The 19278-nt window shown below is 35.3% G+C and overlaps 2 protein-coding genes across 3 annotated transcripts; one reads left to right on the top strand and one right to left on the bottom strand.

The window, feature by feature from the left end:
• Positions 1-165: 165 nt before the first annotated feature.
• Positions 166-10049, top strand: LOC102803008 (tRNA-splicing endonuclease subunit Sen34-like). Of its 2 annotated transcripts, none has more exons than XM_085507710.1 (6): positions 166-334; positions 1755-1892; positions 3536-3630; positions 3942-4557; positions 5683-5838; positions 8705-10049. In XM_085507710.1, exons 1-6 carry the CDS (start codon positions 226-228, stop codon positions 8890-8892), a joined length of 1302 nt encoding a protein of 433 aa, XP_085363836.1. In that variant the 5' UTR covers positions 166-225; the 3' UTR covers positions 8893-10049. The 2 variants fall into 2 exon arrangements, with proteins under 2 accessions (XP_085363836.1, XP_085363835.1); XM_085507709.1 differs by having other exon boundaries at positions 3924-4557.
• Positions 10050-11404: 1355 nt separating this feature from the next.
• On the bottom strand, positions 11405-15755 carry LOC100329024 (early mitotic inhibitor-like protein). The gene is made up of 4 exons (NM_001184806.1): positions 14709-15755; positions 14126-14225; positions 13108-13251; positions 11405-12377 (listed from the first exon to the last, which is right to left on the bottom strand). The coding sequence occupies exons 1-4, from the start codon at positions 15488-15490 to the stop codon at positions 12129-12131; spliced, it is 1275 nt and encodes a 424-aa protein (NP_001171735.1). The 5' UTR covers positions 15491-15755; the 3' UTR covers positions 11405-12128.
• Between the last annotated feature and the right edge of the window lie 3523 nt (positions 15756-19278).

Here is a 19278-nt window from a genome sequence, read left to right as displayed (position 1 = left end):
CATGAAGGTCATGGAGTGAAAGTAGCGCCAATTCAACTAAAGATAATTACAAATAAAGTCAAATTTTAGTCTTGAGAACTCAGTTTGTTAATTTAAAACAGATAACGCTTGTTAATATTTGTTTACAATCTTATTAATGTTTCCCATCATACTACTGTGGGGTTAAAGGTGAAATACATTTTTTTAAATGGCTGCGCCCATGCGATGATCTAAATTTATTTTCCAATGGCCGAGTCGGCGAAAATGGAGGATGATGTAAGCAACTCAAAAGAATCTGAACCACCAATCCTCATAAACTTAACAAATGGCAAGATTTTTATTTGGGACGCTGAAGGTAAACACCATAATAACATTTCACGTGTAATTTACGTTTCTGACAACATCATCCTCGTTGTTGTTTCTATTGCCATCGTTATCGTTGATTATTTTTATTTTATCCCAAATTTTGATATTTATGATCCACTTTAGGATTTCGGCCAAGTTAAATTAGATTTTAATATTTAACTTCAAACATGGAAAGCATATACGATAGTGATCACTATGGAAGTTCAATTTTGTTATGACTAGGAAGTATAATTTAATTTGTCTAAAATTAAAAACATTCGTTATAGCATAGACCTTAGAAATAAAAAAAATGTAAGTGAACAAAATTAATGACATTTACACTGCTTATATTATAACTTAAGAGATAACATGTGTATACCCTCCTCCCGGTATATAGAAGAGTATAACAGATATCTATATACCATAAGAGTTTGAAAAATGTGCACTTCCGGTCAATAGGCAGTGCCATTTTGTTTATTTGTTTCAAAATTATGCAAATCAAAACAGCTCATTCATCATGAAACATTTTCAGAATGTTGTGCGGTGACAAGGTAATCGTTTTCCGGCAACACATAAAATAGTTAAACTTTGAATACTTTCAAGTCATCAGTGGCGACACACGAATTGTGCGTGGTGCCATCCTGAATCTCGCATGAACTAATAAGTTGACTTCCGCAGTTCATGTGTGCGGACATTCTATGGTTACATCGGTTCTATTTTTAGTAAATCAAAAAACTACTCAGCTGTACTCTATTACCAGGCATTGTCTGTTACATATTATAACTCATGTCCTATTAATCCTCATCACATGACCTAAGTGCATATCATTCACAGTAGTAATGTTAAAATTGATACTTCACACTTAACTTAGTGACATGCACAGTAAACATCATCAGTCTCAGTCTGTGTTTGAACTGTACACAGATCATGCTACAGTAACATTTGCATGTAGTAGAATTTTACACTGCTGATCATGCGAGTCAAATGTTTGCAATATAATTACTCTCCGATGTTATATTAATTATGTATATATTCCTTCTGCCAAAAAAGGTTTATACATCATTTTACTAGTAAATTATTTTCCAAGGGACATTACAGTACATGTAGTATTATTTGAGAAACATTAATAATGTACAATGACTTCATTGTTATCTTTTTGTGATAATTGTTTGGATCTGTCCCCATCTAGATTTTAGCATTTTTTTCCATGCAAAATTATGTTTAGATACAGTGTATATTATTTTATTGTTTTGAGATTTTTATTTGCACTTCTTCCATGCAACGAAAAGATTGTACCAAGGATTGACTATTTAACCCAATATATTGAAGAATATAAGAAAAAAGTGCAGATAAATTTGGATAAGAAAATCTGGTGGTGAAAAGATTTGAATGATGTAAATAACAGTAATATGTTGTTTGTTTTATTTCAGATGTAATGAAAGTGAGAGAAGTTCACCATATCATGGGCACCTTAGTTGGTACATTAAGTAGATCACCACGTCAGAATATCCAGCATGGTCTGCCATTACAGTTATTACCTGAAGAAGCTGCTTTGCTTATTGAATATAGTAAGTGTGGGATATTCATTAGGCAGATACAAACCATACTTGTCTGACTAAGCACCCATGCTTGACTAAGCACCCCCCCCCCTACACACACCCCCTACACACACACCCCCTACACACACACACACACACACACACACACACACACTTTAGGGGTATTTCTATTTTCGGTTTCATGCTCGGCTAAGCACCTATTCTTTTCAAAATGCCCCAAATTTTATTTTCTGGTCATAAAACCTGGTCTTTAAAGGATGTTTGACTTTTCCGAATACCAGTAATCAAATTATTTGAACATCGTGTAAATGTGTAGTACTAATCGTGCTTGAACTATGATTTGACAATGATCTGTTAACAGTCGTGAGAGGTAGTAAACGCTCCATTCCATATTCCATTTACCTTCCAAAAATTGCTATTTCTTTTAAAAATATTACATGTATGATATTTTTTGCTGAATTCCAACAGATTCTAAATTTAAAAACAGGGTTTATCAGCAAAAACCTTTTGTCAGAAGTTGCTATCATAGACATGGCTGCAGTAGCAGTCAATTTTATGTAAAAAACGACTCTAGATTTATGCAGAACATATAAAAGAGAAATACTCAAATTGCAATTTGTGAATGACATAAAATATAACTTACTACACATGAAAAGTGCTGTTATAAGCGACATGGCCAACATTTGGATTTACAATACATCGTTGTCCAAAAAGTTTTGAATAGAGTCAATCTGGCTTAACAGATCACTTACATTGTATTAAAATAACATACCAATTAGTTGGTATAAAAAGACTTTATTTCACACTTTATGCATCGTCCGCCTGCAAAGTGTTGTTCTGGTCGGACATTCCGGCCTTCCCAATCCTGTGCGGTAACTCCATTCATAACCGTGTATTCCACATGGCTGCATGATAGAAAATTTACCGACTAATAGAAAGTTTTGTTACAAATGACTGCTAAAAAGTGCTTGCATTTCTGATGTCTTCATCTTCGACTTCATTTCTGTCGATATATGTTGCAGTGACATGAGCTCTGAGGTATAACACCTGTTCCTTCATGATACTCGACAGTGGTGACAACACTACTGCCATGCTCGATGGTCGCAAGGCAGGTATTAAAAGCATAATAACATAATGATTTACCAGTTCCAGTGCGACTAACAAAGATCACATCAGACTCAGAACTGAGTATAGCTTGAATAGCTTTGGTCTGAATATCTATGAGTTGTATGTCTCGATATCATCGCTGTATTGCCTCGACATCTAAGCAAACACAGCTTCCACTGTGCGCACTCATATTTGTTTTGATAGCTTAGCCAAGCACGTCGATGAAAGTAACAATCTGATTGGCTGTTGATAAATTGATCCTAAACTGTGAGGGCACTGTAGGTATAAAAAAATCACTAACAAAATCGAATAAGACAAACATCACTAAAAGTGTTTCTAGAAGTATGGTATCACAATGATGAAAGGAAAACTAATAAGGGAGATAACAGTTTTATTGATGAGTTTGTTTTGGTGTTGCTGTAAATACCAATGCAAATTAAAGATTGTAGAATATAATGTAAATTTATTTCTCATACTGAATACTAAGTCTGTAGCTAAGATCATTAAATGTTTTTTGCTCACTAACCAGGATGTGTTTCTTTCAGATGTAGCAAAGTTAGTCAAGCTGAAGCCACTGAAAGTAAGTGCGGCAATGGTAGAGGATTTCAAAAAACACAGACAACAATCATTTGAAGAGCAGGTAAACAGACATATAATAATCATTTCTTTTTGTTCTTTACCTAGCTGTCAGTTGCTTCACATTTCTGGCATGATCACGTCAAAACAGACAAGCTGTTACTTCACATATACTGTAAATGTATTAATTATTCATTGGGTTTTAAAATATAATTTGTTAAATTAAATCTATGTGAACGTGTAAAATAAAAATAAAACTTATTGTTTTTTTGACAAATTCATGAAATTAAAACACAGTGAATGTGCTCAAAACATCAAAATAGTGAAATTAAATGATTTTTACAGTAATGTGTGCAGTCTTTGTTCAATCATCAGAAAGTTATCATGAAGCAGGGAAAAGAAACAATAGAACAAGAAATGGCAGAAGTGATTGAGGCAGGCAGAGCTGCAAAGAGGAGAAAAAAAGGAGCTGGCAAAAGGTGGCACAGAAATCAGCAGGTGTGCAGACAAGATAAAATAAGTCAAGGACAACATGAAGAACCTCACCTCAAAACAGAAGATATTCTACAACACACTGATGAACCACAGTGTGAAGTGTTAGACTTGAGTGTCGCAAAATCAAACACTAACATTCCCAGCTCTAAATCTGAATATAAAGAGACCGATACGAAGGAAGGTATGGACATTGAAAATATTGAGGGCAATAGGACAACAGATCTAAATGATGGGATAGCTGTGGAGAAACATTCTGGGTCACCTGATTCACTCAAATCACCTGACCGATGCAAGTCACTTGACCAACCCGTGTCACCTGATCCTTGCCATGTGAAAACACATGATAACAATGACATGAGAACAGCAAAGAATGATAAAACCAAAGAACGGTCACTTTTATCAAGCACCAGCCAGTCAGCAGAAAAGGTTGAAAATGATGGTGATAAGGAGGACTCTGATATTTTCCAACAGGCATGTATGGTACAAATACCAACAGGTAAGAATCTTACTATATGCAACATAGTACCAGCCAATACATTCACAGTTTGGATGATGCTTTTAAACTCTTTACACTCTTTACAAATCAAGCTTAAATTTGGAAGTCCTTTGTTGTTTTAATTCTGGACACTGTAATATATACACTTAAACTTTCTAAAACTGATTTAAATTCAACTAAAACTTTTTAGCAAACAATATAGTTGCATGTTTTTTTTGCAACTGTGAAACAAGAAATAATAAAACATAAATTAGAATGAATGAATGAATGAGTAGACATCAGATATTCTAACCTATCACTACAGTGCCTACAGTTAGACAGCTTGCAGCCAAAACATGACAAAATCTAAAAAAATTCAGCAAAACAAACTTCCCAGTAAAATTAATGGAAAGTCCAATGATATAACCATAATTTAAAAAAAAGAAAAGACATTAACACATTGCTTGAAAGCAGGGGAGGTAAAAAAAATGGTTTTAACATGGGGCTCTATGGAGAAGATGCGAAACCCCCCCCCCCCTGCTCCCAACGCCCTCTAGTGTTCAATTTTCTATCCCACAATCCTTTGCAAAATCCAATACGAAGTTAACCCATTTCTTCCCTGTACTTTAGAAGGAGATATATTCACTGGGTTTAATTTTAGCACTTTTGATGTTACAGGAATTGTACACTAGGTTTAAGCTCATTGGTACAGTATGGTGCAGTAGTATGAAGAATTGATAAGTGTATGCAAATTTAGTGTATGTATGATGTAACTATGGTTATGTGATCAATTTCTGTGTGCACGTCAAACTTGTTTCTAACCATTAGCATCACAGAATGCAGTAAATGCTTGGACAGATTACGTAATCAGAAATGAGCGAGATTATTGATGTATTTAAAAATGCAACGTGATACAAGCTATGCATATAAGCAAGAACACAATCAAAACAGTCTAAGATAAACACTAACCAGTTTTTTCACAGTCTCACTCATCTGCATTTAGTATGCACTATTAGAAATGTATGTTTGTTGTTCAATTCACTTGATTATTCAATACATGTGAGATTTTAATCGCAAGTCAAACCACTTAACTGTACTATACTATACCAGTACTTTACATTATCTCATGCATCTGATCTCATTTAGTGAGTCCATATTCCGAATATGAAGACAATGTAACATGGGTATACCCAACGAATGAGCAAGAAACGTTACGTTACAGAGTTTATAAATATTTCTGGGAGCAAGGATACTTTGTAACGACTGGAGCAAAGTTTGGTGGTGATTATCTTGTGTATCCAGGTAATTTGTTGTCTTAGTTATTACACATTCATAGCATATCCAGAACATGTACTACTTTTTGCTGGTTCCCGGCCTCCCTTGTGAGTGGCAAGTAAGATGCAGGTAACTGGAATTAATTTTTGCTGAAATGACTTTTTGGGCGTTTTGTATGGAATTTATTTTCACTGATTTTTGATGAGTTGAATGTAAAATATAGGACAAAAAAGTATATTCGCTGTTTTTTATTTTCCCTGAATCATTTTTTAGCAAAAATAGCGAAAATAAAGTATTTTACAGTAATTACCATATTGTTCCACTGGGCCAGGATTCTGACCCTGGATTAACATGACTAAGTGACTTGAATTTAAAACATTTCAAGTTTCAACAAACAAACAAGTCTGTATTACTGCAATAACACCATGCTCATTCTGACTACCAGCTTTAGAATTCAATGTTGAGATGATACTTTCTGGCATTTCTCACTATTTGTGTGCAAAATGATAATAAAAGAAACAGTATTACATTTTTTTACTTTTGAGAGTAAAAGGTAACTTGGCCCTGCTCAATATACCATAAGCGTAACCACTGACGTTGGGTAACCAAAGAATTAAAACGTGATTTACCAATCAGAATGCGTGAACCAGCCAAGCACTACTTGTGTATTTGAATAATGCTTTGCTGAATATGTAGTCTCTGATGTGTTATAGAATAAAATCAAGACCAGAAATGTGCTTGCTCGGAACTATTACCACTGTTGAGCTACCTTAATATCACATTGAAATCATTCTAAACCCAAAAAGTGTTAAAAAAAGATAATTTATCTGGTGTTGCCACATTAATTGAATCTCTATACATGCAGATACATGATTGTTTAAGTTTCATTAACAAAGACGAGTGGTAATTTACCAAACCAGAGGTGTATATATGACTCTGCATTCACAATTATTCACCCACAATTGGGTCATCGTTAGAGGGCGCTGTTTTAACCCAAAACCCTTCTCCATACTTATCTCTCATTTTGGGGTTTAACAGAGTAAACCAGGTCAAAACCAGCCCTCTGTCTCAGAGCTGAACTAGTCAGGTAGACAGAGTTAATCTGTTCAATTGAATTTTTGAGTAGAGGGTTAAAATTAACTCTGGGTTGAATCTCTTATTTTGCTTCACATGCATAAGTGTCTGAAATAGTGCCAATCAAGTTTACAGTTTCATGTGACCCCGGTGTTATATTATTAGTCCCCGTTTGGACGCAGTCCGAAAACGAGGACTTATGTTTTGACCTGTGTGTGTCTGTGCGTGCGTGTGTGTGCGTGCGTGCGTGCGTGCGTCCGGACCTGTATCTTAGAAATGCCTGGACCAATCAGAATCAAACTTCACACATACATCATGCATGATATCATACATATGCACGTCAATTTGTTTCACGATCTGATTCAAGATGGCCGAATGGCGGCCATTTTTCTGCTAAAAATCATCAAAATCAAGCATTTCCTGGCTGTTTACAGATGGATTTTGTTCAAACCTTGTATATGTGTTGGACATTATAGGACCTTGATGAACGTCATTTTGTTTTACGATCTGATTCAAGATGGCCGAATGGCGGCCATTTTTGTGCTAAAAAATCATAAAAATCAAGCATTTCTCGGCTGTTTACTGATGGATTTTGTTCAAACTTGATTTATACATTAGACATTATGAGACCTTGATGCAAATAATTTTGTTTTTCAGATAACATTCAAAATGGCCGACTGGGCTTCTAGACCCATATCTTCAACTTGTTTTGACTGATTATGTTCAAATTTTAAATATTCATTATACATCATGTCATAGATAGACAGATATATTGGTTTGACGATCCTATTCAAAATGGCCGAATGGTTGTCATTTTTGTGCTATAAAATCATCAAATATCAAGCATTTCTGGCATTTATGGATGGATTTCGTTCAAACTTGGTACATACATTAGACATTACGGGTTCCTGATGCACGTCATTTTATTTTTCAGATCAGATTCAAAATGGCTGTCTGGTGGCCATTTTGTTTTAATGAATGGGTCTCCAGACCCATGTGTCTGACTTGTTTTGACTGATTATGTTCAAATTTTTAATAATCATTATACATCATGTCACAGATATATGGATATATTGGTTTGACGATCCTTTTCAAAGTGCCCTAATGGTGGCTATTTTTGTGCTAAAAAAATCCTCGAATATCAAGCATTTCTGGCATTTATGAATGGATTTCGTTCAAACTTATAACATACATTAGACATTACAGGTTCCTGATGCGTGTCATTTTATTTTTCAGATTGGATTCAAAATGGCTGACTGGGGGCCATTTTGTTTTAATGATTGGGCTTCTAGAGCCATATCTCTTAAATGCTTTGACTGATTATATTCAAATTTTTTATATTCGTTATACATCATGTTATATATATATACATGTATTCAAAATGGCTGATTTTGAATGCTGTTCCAGAAACAATATCTCTCAATATGGACAAGTACTTGTTTGATGATCAGATACAAATGTCAATCATTTTAATGTTAAAAAATCATATTCCTGACATACTGTGGAATACTTTATTTTCGCTGGAATTAATTTTCACTGAAAAGGCTTTTTGGGCATTCTTTATGGAATTTATTTTCACTGATTTTTGTCGAGTTGAATGTGAAATATAGGAAAAAAAGTGTATTCGCTGGATTTTATTTTCACGGGATCATCCCTTCAGCGAAAATAGCGAAAATAAATTCCAAGCGAAAATAAAGTATTCTACAGTAGTTATATTCCAGCTATATTACTACATGTATAAACAAAACTATATATCTTAAATTTGATAACTAACGGTGACTATGCCATGCATGGCTTGTTATTTTTTGATCTGTTTCAGGTGACCCATTTCTGTTCCACTCTTTCTATGTTGTGGTATGTTTACCGTTCAGGAAGCGACTCAGTGCATTGGATGCGGTAGCATATGGTAGATTAGCATCGAACGTGAAAAAGACTGTTGTCCTATGTTCGTTGAATGACGAGAATGACATCGTAAATACCTCAATTCAGTGGACAGGAATTAGTTAACAATATTAATAGTTAAATTTGTGTCTACTGTATTTGTTCTATTAGAAACAGAAAACATGATTTAGTTTGCTTTTAAGAGAAGCGTAACCTTGTCTTTTAAGTTTTTTCTTGATTTCTGAACTATTTACATCATTCGTATTTGTTACTCACATCGTTGAGATGCATTCAAATAGAGAAAAATTCTTTTGCAACATTTTTATGTATATTTCTGTAATTTAATAATTTTAGTCCAAATTAACATTGTTGTATTCAACATTTAAAAGAAGAAAACAAAAAACATGGAAAAAAAACAATTGTTCAGCGTCATTTTGCACATGGTGACGAGGATTGTTTCCGATATCCAAGGGGTTGAAGATTTTATTTTCTTCCATTGTAATTTACCACACCCTTGGTTCATGAGAAATAATACAAGAATAATCTTGTTTATGCTTTCATTATTACGAGTTAACGTCATTACCGAAAATGTCAACAACAAATTGTCAAAATTTGCATTTTTGGATTCTGATCCCAGCCTTGGATTCAGATTCAGACCCCAGCCTTGGATTCAAATTCAGACCCCAGCCTTGGATTCAGATTCAGACCCCAGCCTCGGATTCAGATCCTAGCCTTGGATTCGGATCCCAGCTTTGGATTCGGATCCCAGCTTTGGATTCAGTTTCAGATCCCAGCCTTGGATTCAGATCCCAGCCTTGGATTCAGATTCAGATCTCAGCATCAGATTCAGACCCCAGCCTTGGATCCAGATCCCAGCTATGGGTTCAGGTCCCAGCCTTGGATTCAGATTCAGACTCCTGCCTTGTATGCAGATGAGATACCAGCTATGGATTCAGATTCAGAACATGAGGCAGTGTAATGATCACTGCCATTCGATCAAATTCAGACGGTAGCTATTGAAAGTGACAGCAGGCTTTCAATGATATAACAGGAGTGGAACGGAGCCATGATTCTTGATCACAGGAAGTAAAGTGTATTTGAGACACATTGAGTAAAATTGATTGGCTAAATTAATTTTAGACAAGTTTCCATTGGAATTTGCAGTGGATTGTAAAAACTTGTATCTTTTCTGATTCACTCTATTGATAATGCACTATAACACAAAGTGAGTGTAGCACAATTGTGATGTGTGGTATATAAAATAAAATTGATAGTTATGCTCATGTATTGATTTATCCTAAAACACAAACATGATATAATGTTGCCATGGTAACCTGGAAAGACAATATTTTGGTTTATATGGTTTGGTGAATAACTACGTTACTATAGAAATGGAGCTGTCAAAATGATAAGAATAGTGTGTTGTACCAAAGATATATTTCTCTTGTCTGCTTGTAGTCAAGAAAAATCTGTGACATCTAAGTTGGTTTATTCTTTATGAAGTGGATACAACTTTTGCAGCCCAAGGTCGTGCAGCTGAAGTGCCCGTACTTGCGAAGGCACGTAAGCCATACGACTGAGGGCAGCAAAAGTTGTATCCAGTCCATAAAGGTTTTATTGTATACCTTATAAGTGTAATTACAATTTTACCACGGTGCGACGTCAAACACACGACATAATTTAGAATGACACGTTTTGTTTTGAATGATGAAAGCACTGGGGCAGGTGTAATGTGGGAAATTATGTGAGGGCGCACTTCCCTTAGCATTACAAGGCCAGGCAATACAAGGTATATATGGGAAATTATTGCCCTGATGTGAGGGCGCACTTCCCTTAGCATTACGAGGCCAAGCAATACAAGGTATATATGGGAAATTATTGCCCAGATGTGAGGGTGCACTTTCTATAGCATTACAAGGCCAGGCAATACAAGGTATATATGGGAAATTATTGCCCAGATGTGAGGGTGCACTTTCTATAGCATTACGAGGCTGAGCAATACAAGGTATATATGGGAAATTATTGCCCTGATGCGAGGGTGCACTTTCTATAGCCTTACGAGGCCAGCCAATACAAGGTATATATGGGAAATTATAGCCCTGATACAAAGGTACACTTCCTTTAGCATTAAGAGGTATATAATATGGGAAATTACTGCCCTGATGTGAGGGCGCACTTCCCATAGCCTTACGAGGCCAGGCAATACAAGGTATATATGGGAAATTATAGCCCTGATGTAAGGGTGCACTTTTTTTAGCGTTACGAGGTATATACTATGGGAAATTATTGCCCTGATGTGAGGGCGCACTTCCCATAGCCTTATGAGGCCAGGCAATACAAGGTATATATTGATTTTGGAAGATTCGATTTTGACTCGGGATTCCTTCAAAATCAGTCCTGATAAAGGGCAATCATTGAAAAACCCATTCTTAACCTTTTCACCACCAGTTCCTTCTTTTCATCTCAAATTCACAAAATAATCCTGTTTATAGTCTGCACTTTCTTCAGAAGATTGGAACATACATAGCCAAATATAATTTTGTCTGTTGACTTCAAAATTCTGGTGGTGAAATGGTTAAAGTTACTGTCATAATGCTGGAAGAGAATACCAAGACATTTACACCAGACACATAGTCATGTTTGTATGCAAAATAGTCCAAAGAATTTATTGTATATTTCCGATTTCAAAAATTGTAACTTTAAAAAAAAAAACATAAATGTCGGAGCATTATCAAAAATATACAAAATTACTTTTATACACAACAGCTGGTAACAAATGACGCTGTCTTGAGATTTTGTAAAATTTATGTAAATGGCAGTGATTTTAACAATCATAACTTAAAACACCAAGCAACTAAGGTTTATTTTTTTACAGATTTTTTTTTTCAAATTAAGAATGTATTTTTTTAGCCTAAAAACAATATACAAAGACAAACACATGCACCAAACAAGACAACAGCAAGAAAGAAAATAAATTGGGTATAAAAATTGTCAAATTATAAAAAAAAAACATTCAAGACTTACAAGATATTACAATAATTTTTAAAATGTGGGCTTCCTAGATGGTGTTATGTTGCTACATAGTGCAAATAGAGCCACCCAAGTCAGTCAGAATAATGACTGGAGTCAGAAATTTAAAAAAAAAAACAATCGTGTTGTTAGTACTGGTCTCAGAAAGAGCTGAAATGATTGTAAACAACAAAACAAACTAAATATTGGACGATACAAACATAGAATACAATAATATGTGGCAATGATTTGTGTGAGCTGTGTTGGCAGTGTTTGATGAGCCTCCCCCTGGATTCCTGTAAGGGAATAGTCTTTTAATTGGACTATAGGGATGTACCAATGTTTAGAATGGGTCAAAGTCGTCTAAGATTCTTCTTGCTCTTCTTACTTCCGACAGTACTTTGCGATTTCCTCACTGGTTGACCCTTGATCCCTGGGCATTTCTTTGAACCATGTGCAGGTGTATGACACTTTGTGCAGAAATCGTTAGAGCAGGCTTCTCTTGTACATGTCGCTCGTTGCTCTGCACGAAGAACTCTGGCCGGTGATTCACACAATGGACATTTAGTGAGGGTATCGTCATAGAACAAAGACTGTGCAACCTATTAAAAAAAACATAAAAACAACCATCAATAAAATAATATATTTTTTTCTCATCATCATACTAGTCGTAACATTGTTAAGAATTTTAGAACTACCATATTGCTTTATTAGTTGTATACTGTAGAATACTTTATTTTCGCTATTTTCGCTGAAGGGATGATTCCATGAAAATAAAATCCAGCGAATATACTTTTTTTCTATATTTCACATTAAACTCATAAAAATTCTGTGAAAATAAATTTCATACACAACGCCCAAAAAGCCTTTTCAGCGAAAATTAATTCCAGCGAAAATAGAGTATTCCACAGTATGCGCTTACGTAAATTACAGAGGCGTTTCCAAGGTGAAAATATACAAATGTGATTTTGGGTTTATATATCCTAGATCAATTACAGTAAATTTAGTAAATAAATGGAAGCCTGTAAACAACATAAATTTCATTGGGGCTGAACGACAGTTCATGCTAAATCAAAATTTACTGAGCATACTTGCAGAGAATTATGGGAAGGTGCACTCAAGAATAGTGAATCGCTTCATAATACATAGACGGCACAGAATTGTGTATCATCACTGATTGGTTGTCACCATGACTTCAGTACATTACCATGGGAACTTGTATGCGCAGACTGACTTGTATGTAAGGCTCACCCACAGCCCTCCAGACCAATTCACTAGTTTATTATTCAAAGGCTCGCGATAATAGATGACGTCTTGTCTAATCAAGCTTACCTTCATGAATAGATCCGACTTGGTGGCGGTAGTTGGGGTTTTGTAATCAGAAGGCGTAGGTTTCACTGCCATTTGTACCAAACCTAGTGGTTTATCACAAGGTGTCATTAGCTGTGTATGAACTGACTTCACTTGGGTGTTTTCCTGCAAATGACAAAAACATAATTGTATTGTTATAAAGTATGGTTTCACAAATAAAACTGCTCATGTACAATAGGCCATGTTTCGTTCACCGCAAGATTCTGTTTTGTGTGAAATCAAATGTGATAGTGTTGTGTGGCGTCAAAACATTGCATTGGTGGGAGTCAATAAACATGAAACTATTTAGGGGTATTTCCACTAACTTAATAATGTGCTGTACATATTTGATTCAATATTCCCCTCGGAAAGATCAGCATTTTGACTTTGAACTATAAGATTATATTCAATTTTTGTGGCAGGTGATCAATTTGAGCGAAAAATAATCTATTGGCCAGCTTCCTTCATCTTGAATTACTCAAGGACAAAACTGGCTTTCAGCATCCCTAATGTTAATTTCATTGAATCATTTCTTCAGCGAAAATTAAATCCAAGCAAAAATAAAGTATCTTACAGTATCCCAATTATCTAGAGAATGCCCTGTCCACAAGAAGTGTTATCTTATGCTTGCCTGTGATTTAGATATTCAACAATTAAAGGGGCTTATATATTGTAAGTTATGATATACACAACTCAATGGGAGTTTGATATTAGATGTCATTTATCAAACCTTGTCATGTTCAAAATGTATTTATAATTTGATTATGCATTGTAACTAAATCTATGAGATTCTATAATATGTAAGTGTAATCAAACAATGAAAGCCAAGACACATGTACACAATCAGTTGAACGTGATTGGTCAGTACAAAATCCATGCGTGGTTGATGTATTGTATGACAGATAATGTACTCCACTTATGCATTAACTATTTACAAACATAACGCAACTGTAGCCTATTCTACAAAAAAGTATAATACTCTTTTATAAAAAAATCTTACCTTTTGCTCTTCTATCATATCGATATACTCCCTCCTCTTTTTGTTAATTCTAGATTCAGATATACAAGCATTATTCCAGACTTTGCTGACACAGCAAACACTAAAAAAAACATTACACTGATCAGTTACACATAAAGGCAAATAATCACAGCGTATTAACGGATGCATCTCAGTAAATCAACCGATAATTGAAGGAAAGCCTCAAAGCCTTTTGGGTTTTGAATATTACTAAACAAAATTTCCAAGAATTAATTCAGTGTGTGCATGCACCTAGAAATAGAGTAAGTAGCCTCCAGTGTTCACTTTCCAGTTTTGTCCAAAAAAATACAGAGTCAGAACACAGAATCTTGGTATGGTTGTGTTTTTAGTTAGTGTTTTTTTTTTAAATAAGTAGAGCAATTCATAGTTATGATATGTAGTTTACTACATCTTATAATTATTAATTTTTAGCAGCAATAAATTGAATATATATTAAACTTGCCTGGGGAAATCTCCTGCCCAGTATGAACACATAGCAAGTATTATATTATGAATTTATATACTATAAGTTAGATAAAAAGATAATCACAGCACAATCACTTACTTGCATAAATCCACTGGTTCAAGGTATTGCAGAACTAAAAATTGCAGTGTCTTCGAATAGAGTTCCTTCATGATGTCAACCTTTTCTAGACCAATTTTTCTGCCAATTATGCCATGTTCCCATATCGATACTGTGCTATTGTGTGGCTTTTTCACTGACAAACCACAAAATTTATATGTGGATCCAACTGCAGTCAGCTGGGTATCCATGTCAACATTATTCCTCGGGTTGTTGGAAAAAACATGGGACACAGCATTGTCAATTTCCACCTTTGAAGCCGTGAGATTCACGGGTACAATATCGTCACTGTCGGTATCAAGCGTAAATTTAGGTATATCCGTGCTTCGCCTTGCCTGTTTTTTTACTTGCCATGGAGTGGTATGTGTGAACTCCGGAGTGGGGTACCTGAGATCCGAAGATCTTTCACCGCTAAATTCTCGCACACGATTTAACGACGGTGCGCGGAATGTCTGTGGCTCCGAATCAGGGGTATCAGCGGGCGTAAGAAAAACTGAACTTTCCTTTCCTGGTAATTTTAAAGATTCGGACTTCTGGTCGACTCCTAGTGTTGCAAACTCCTTGACAATTGGCTCAAGTTCGTGGTCATATTCGCACACGCGCCGTGCCTTTGAATCAGGTGTGGTAATCCCGGGTGATTTCATTGTTGATGGCGGGGAGTAGTTCGGAACGCGAGATCGTTTTTTCGTGAACACGTCGTCGCTGTCAAAACAATCAACTGATCGCTCCATAATTACGGATTCGCGATTATTAATATCCGACATGTTTGTCAATGAAACTTTTCACTGAGCTGGAAACACAGGCTTGATCGGTGAGATACTGGAGTAATCAGTATGAAACGTTACACTTCTTACGCTGATCGACAAACGATCGTCGATTATTCGTTATTATATACTCGATCGCAGCTTGCAATAGTCTTCAAAATATAGCAAACGAGTTCCTGAGAATAGTTCTGACTTTTCTGATCCAGTATAGCGAAAATAGCGTCCCGATCTTAAGTCCGATGACAGCGGGTACACAGACAACAACACAGCCGGGTACTCACAATGCTTGTTTTTTCCCGTAACAGTATGTTCAAATTTGCCCGCTGGAATCTCTGTTAGCCAATCAGCGTTGAGCATCAGGTTAAAAATAACCCTGAATACCCGGATGTGAATACGTCGTCTGCGCAATCTCAGAACGGTACAATGGAAGCTCAATAGGTACAAACTAAAGGTATTATAATATAATAATAGCCCGGAAATGGGAACAAAATATAGAATACGATGAATAAAACTACGCTTTATTCACCCCATTGTTACGCAGTTTCAGGTATTTGAAGATGCATTCTATTGAAAGAAACATCGACAACAAGAAATAGATCAGTTGTATGTGGAGAATCTAAAGTTTTGCATTTCGATTTACTGCTGTTATAGTTCATGGTTTATAGTTCCATGTTCAGACCATGGAAGTAAATCCATTTTCACATCTGGCGAGAATGTCACGCATAATTATGAAAATGTTTGTATCACACTATTGACGCATATATGTCGTCTGAAATGTTCATTTCTGTCTGCTAGCACCACGCTGTCGGTGTCACGTTTCGGTTTGCAATTTATTATACGTCGGGAGCCAGTTGACGTAGTAAAATGGATCGGACAATTCTGATTGAACTTGCCATATCGTACGTCGCGCTTCTGAAAATCAGATACATGGGGTTACATATGAATTCTCATGAAACTGCCCTTGTTTTATTCTTTTGCATTAAAACAATGACATAAAACAATAATGCTCGTAAAAACATAGCAATATGGTAGTTAAAGAATGTTTTTGATTCACATACATGCAATTCAATTTTGCGGAGAAAGAAGGATTTCTTTTCAAGAAAACATGTAAAATAATTCAAAAATCTATGTAAACATTATCCCATGGAAATCTTATACATATATTCTTATTCAAAAATTGAGATATGATGGAATGTTTTTGACATAGGAATTATAAACTACTCAAAACACCCATTTTTGATCAATGTTCAAGGTTGTTTTGTGGGAAAATTAGTTCGGTGGCCATATATTTTTAATTTCAATATATCTTTATATGTATTTAGTTTTGAACATTACAGTATCCCAACTCCTCTTGCTGGATTTCAAGGATTACTGAGTATGTTTTTTTTACTACTAACGAAAAGTTGTCGAACATCTTACGTAACAGTCGTGTGGTTACGACATTCGCGCCTTTACACTGACAACACTAAAGTGAGGTTACGACGTTGTTCACAGGAGGTCTTAAAGCTGTTGTTAAAACAATGAATCCTTTTTGTTCACGTCCGTAGTCGGTTTAACGCTTTTAACCGTCATTTGTCTGTTTATCGCGTGTAAAGAAAATGACAAAGCCAACGGCCATTGGCGCGAAATTGAAACGTGACTGAAGCGGAGACACCCACACCCTATCGCTCGCCAGATTTGTTTGAGCGGGAAAAACGGGCTATGATTGTTTACTGACGCCTTGGGTAAACATATCCAGGTAAGCACCTCGAATCTTTCACTGGTGGGATTGGACCATAATACATTGTATATTTTGGGATAAATATTTTGGTTAGACACGTTATGCAATCTGTACATTTAGGAGTCGTGGTGTAAATCTACACTCAGTCTGGAAACAAAAATAGAGACTCGTATTTCATCAAAACAGCTTCGTTTAAGATTTTATTTCAATTTATGATTGTGTCATCTAGCATTTTTCTGAAGAAATAATCCAACTACTAGTATACAAACCAGTGTAAAAATGCCAATTTTGTCCATTTTTCATAACATTTGAGATTTTTGTATAACGAAAAATCGTCCCGGGACTTTGTACCAAATTTGTGTATGGTTTTCGTATACTAATAGTAAGAACTCATAACGATGAAAAAAATGACGAACATGACATCTTGAATTTGACTCGAACCTTTTTATAAAGTTTTTCATGTAATTTATTGCTTTTCAACTATAAATGAGATTTAAGTTCATCATTGTGAAATAAAGATTTCTATTTTTTGTCATTATTAAGTCCTTGTGTGGCATAGTAATGAACAAACGCATATGGTGAGGCCTGGATAAATCAATGAGTTGGTTGCAAATCGACATTCCTCAAAATTATTTAAACAAAGATCGTGTGACATGGATTTCCAATGTTGGCAGGAACAAATCAACAAGTGATAGAAAATACACCAATATTGGAGATTTAAACTATTTTTTAGGGAAAAAATATATTCAAGTCATACACATAAATTACTATATATTATTGCTATGACTTTGAGTGTCCGCGCATCGAAACGGGAAAACATTGTCAACTTGCTAGAACTGAAAATGTCCATTCTGGGTAAGTTAACTATATCGAGGATTATCATTTTTCCTTCTTTCTAAAATTACGTGTAGTCCTGATTATTATCCAGATAAATTTATCGAGCTAATGGGGGTTGTACCAAAATGTTCCACTATACCATGGAACTATAGTTCAATGACTATACATAATAGAGCGTTATTTTGTCCTGTATAGTGTGTTACCTGAACTATTGTATATTTAACAATAATACTAATGAACGTTTTGGCCAGTGGCTTATAGTATAGAATAAACCTATTGTCACCAAAAGCAGATAATCAGTCTATATTGGAGATTACTTGTGAGACATATTGGGGAGTTGTTACCATAGTAACAAGTGTAGTGGTATGAGAAATCTGACGATACTATTTAGTTACAGCTGCATTCAAGATGGAAATAAAAAAAGTGTCAAAATATACTTTTTCTCACAAAAAAAAAACAAACAGGCTGAAGACAATTTTGGCTGGAAAGCGCCCTCTATAAACATACTATCAAAAGCTGACAGCACCCATAACAACAAACGTAAACATGAAGTCTTGTTTGACATAAAAGGCATTTGTTTTTTTGCATGAAACCAGACCAGTAAAAACACAATTGCAAGCCAAACGAATTTCAGACGCTACCATGAATTTTCTGCAAATGAGTGGATGGTTTCATTGGTGTTCTCAGTGCTGTTATATGCATCTAAAACTTGGAAGATGACAAAATGCAAAAAAAAAAAAAATTCAATACTTTTCAAATAAAGAAGGATAAATGAAGATAAAATGACAAGACCATGTTAGGAATGGAAAAATTACTAACCAAGATTTGAATAAAGAAATTAAGCACTACAGTAATAGAGATGCAAATTTATTGGGCACACCTTAAGGGAGGAACCCACAAGCATCTGTAACACAGCATTGACATAGGGCTCCAAAAGGAAACGTGGTAGACCCAAAACAACTTGGCGACACATTGTAGAGAAGAAAAGACACAAAGCTGGATCAAAGTCATTGGTGGAAGCCAGAGTTGCAGCACCTGATTGGACAGAATGGAGACGTTCTGTGATTGCTCTATGTGCCACGAAGCATTTGAAGGATACATAAGTATGATTGTTGGTATTTCTCGTCTCCAAAAAAAGTGCACTTACCTTTAAAATAAAAATTCAAATGAATATTCAAACAAGCTAATTTCAATCACCTAGTAGGGTGTCCAATTCAAACCAAATAATTCA

Source organism: Saccoglossus kowalevskii, chromosome 14, assembly GCF_978046115.1.
Source record: "Saccoglossus kowalevskii chromosome 14, keSacKowa6.1, whole genome shotgun sequence".
Taxonomy (NCBI): Eukaryota; Metazoa; Hemichordata; class Enteropneusta; family Harrimaniidae; genus Saccoglossus; species Saccoglossus kowalevskii.
The sequence above is the reverse complement of the archived record's forward strand: the minus strand, read 5'-3'. Positions and strand labels throughout refer to the sequence as shown.

Excerpts from the sequence above, each read along its gene's own strand:
- LOC102803008 (XM_085507709.1), top strand. The coding sequence starts at position 226 with ATGGCCGAGTCGGCGAAAATGGAGGATGATGTAAGCAACTCAAAAGAA. Across the intron at positions 3,631-3,923 it reads AACAATCATTTGAAGAGCAG|TCTTTGTTCAATCATCAGAA; the intron begins GTAAACAGACAT and ends TAATGTGTGCAG. Across the intron at positions 5,839-8,704 it reads TGATTATCTTGTGTATCCAG|GTGACCCATTTCTGTTCCAC; the intron begins GTAATTTGTTGT and ends GATCTGTTTCAG.
- LOC100329024 (NM_001184806.1), bottom strand. The coding sequence starts at position 15,490 with ATGTCGGATATTAATAATCGCGAATCCGTAATTATGGAGCGATCAGTT. Across the intron at positions 13,252-14,125 it reads ATATGATAGAAGAGCAAAAG|GAAAACACCCAAGTGAAGTC; the intron begins GTAAGATTTTTT and ends TGTCATTTGCAG. Across the intron at positions 12,378-13,107 it reads AGTCGGATCTATTCATGAAG|GTTGCACAGTCTTTGTTCTA; the intron begins GTAAGCTTGATT and ends TTTTTTTAATAG.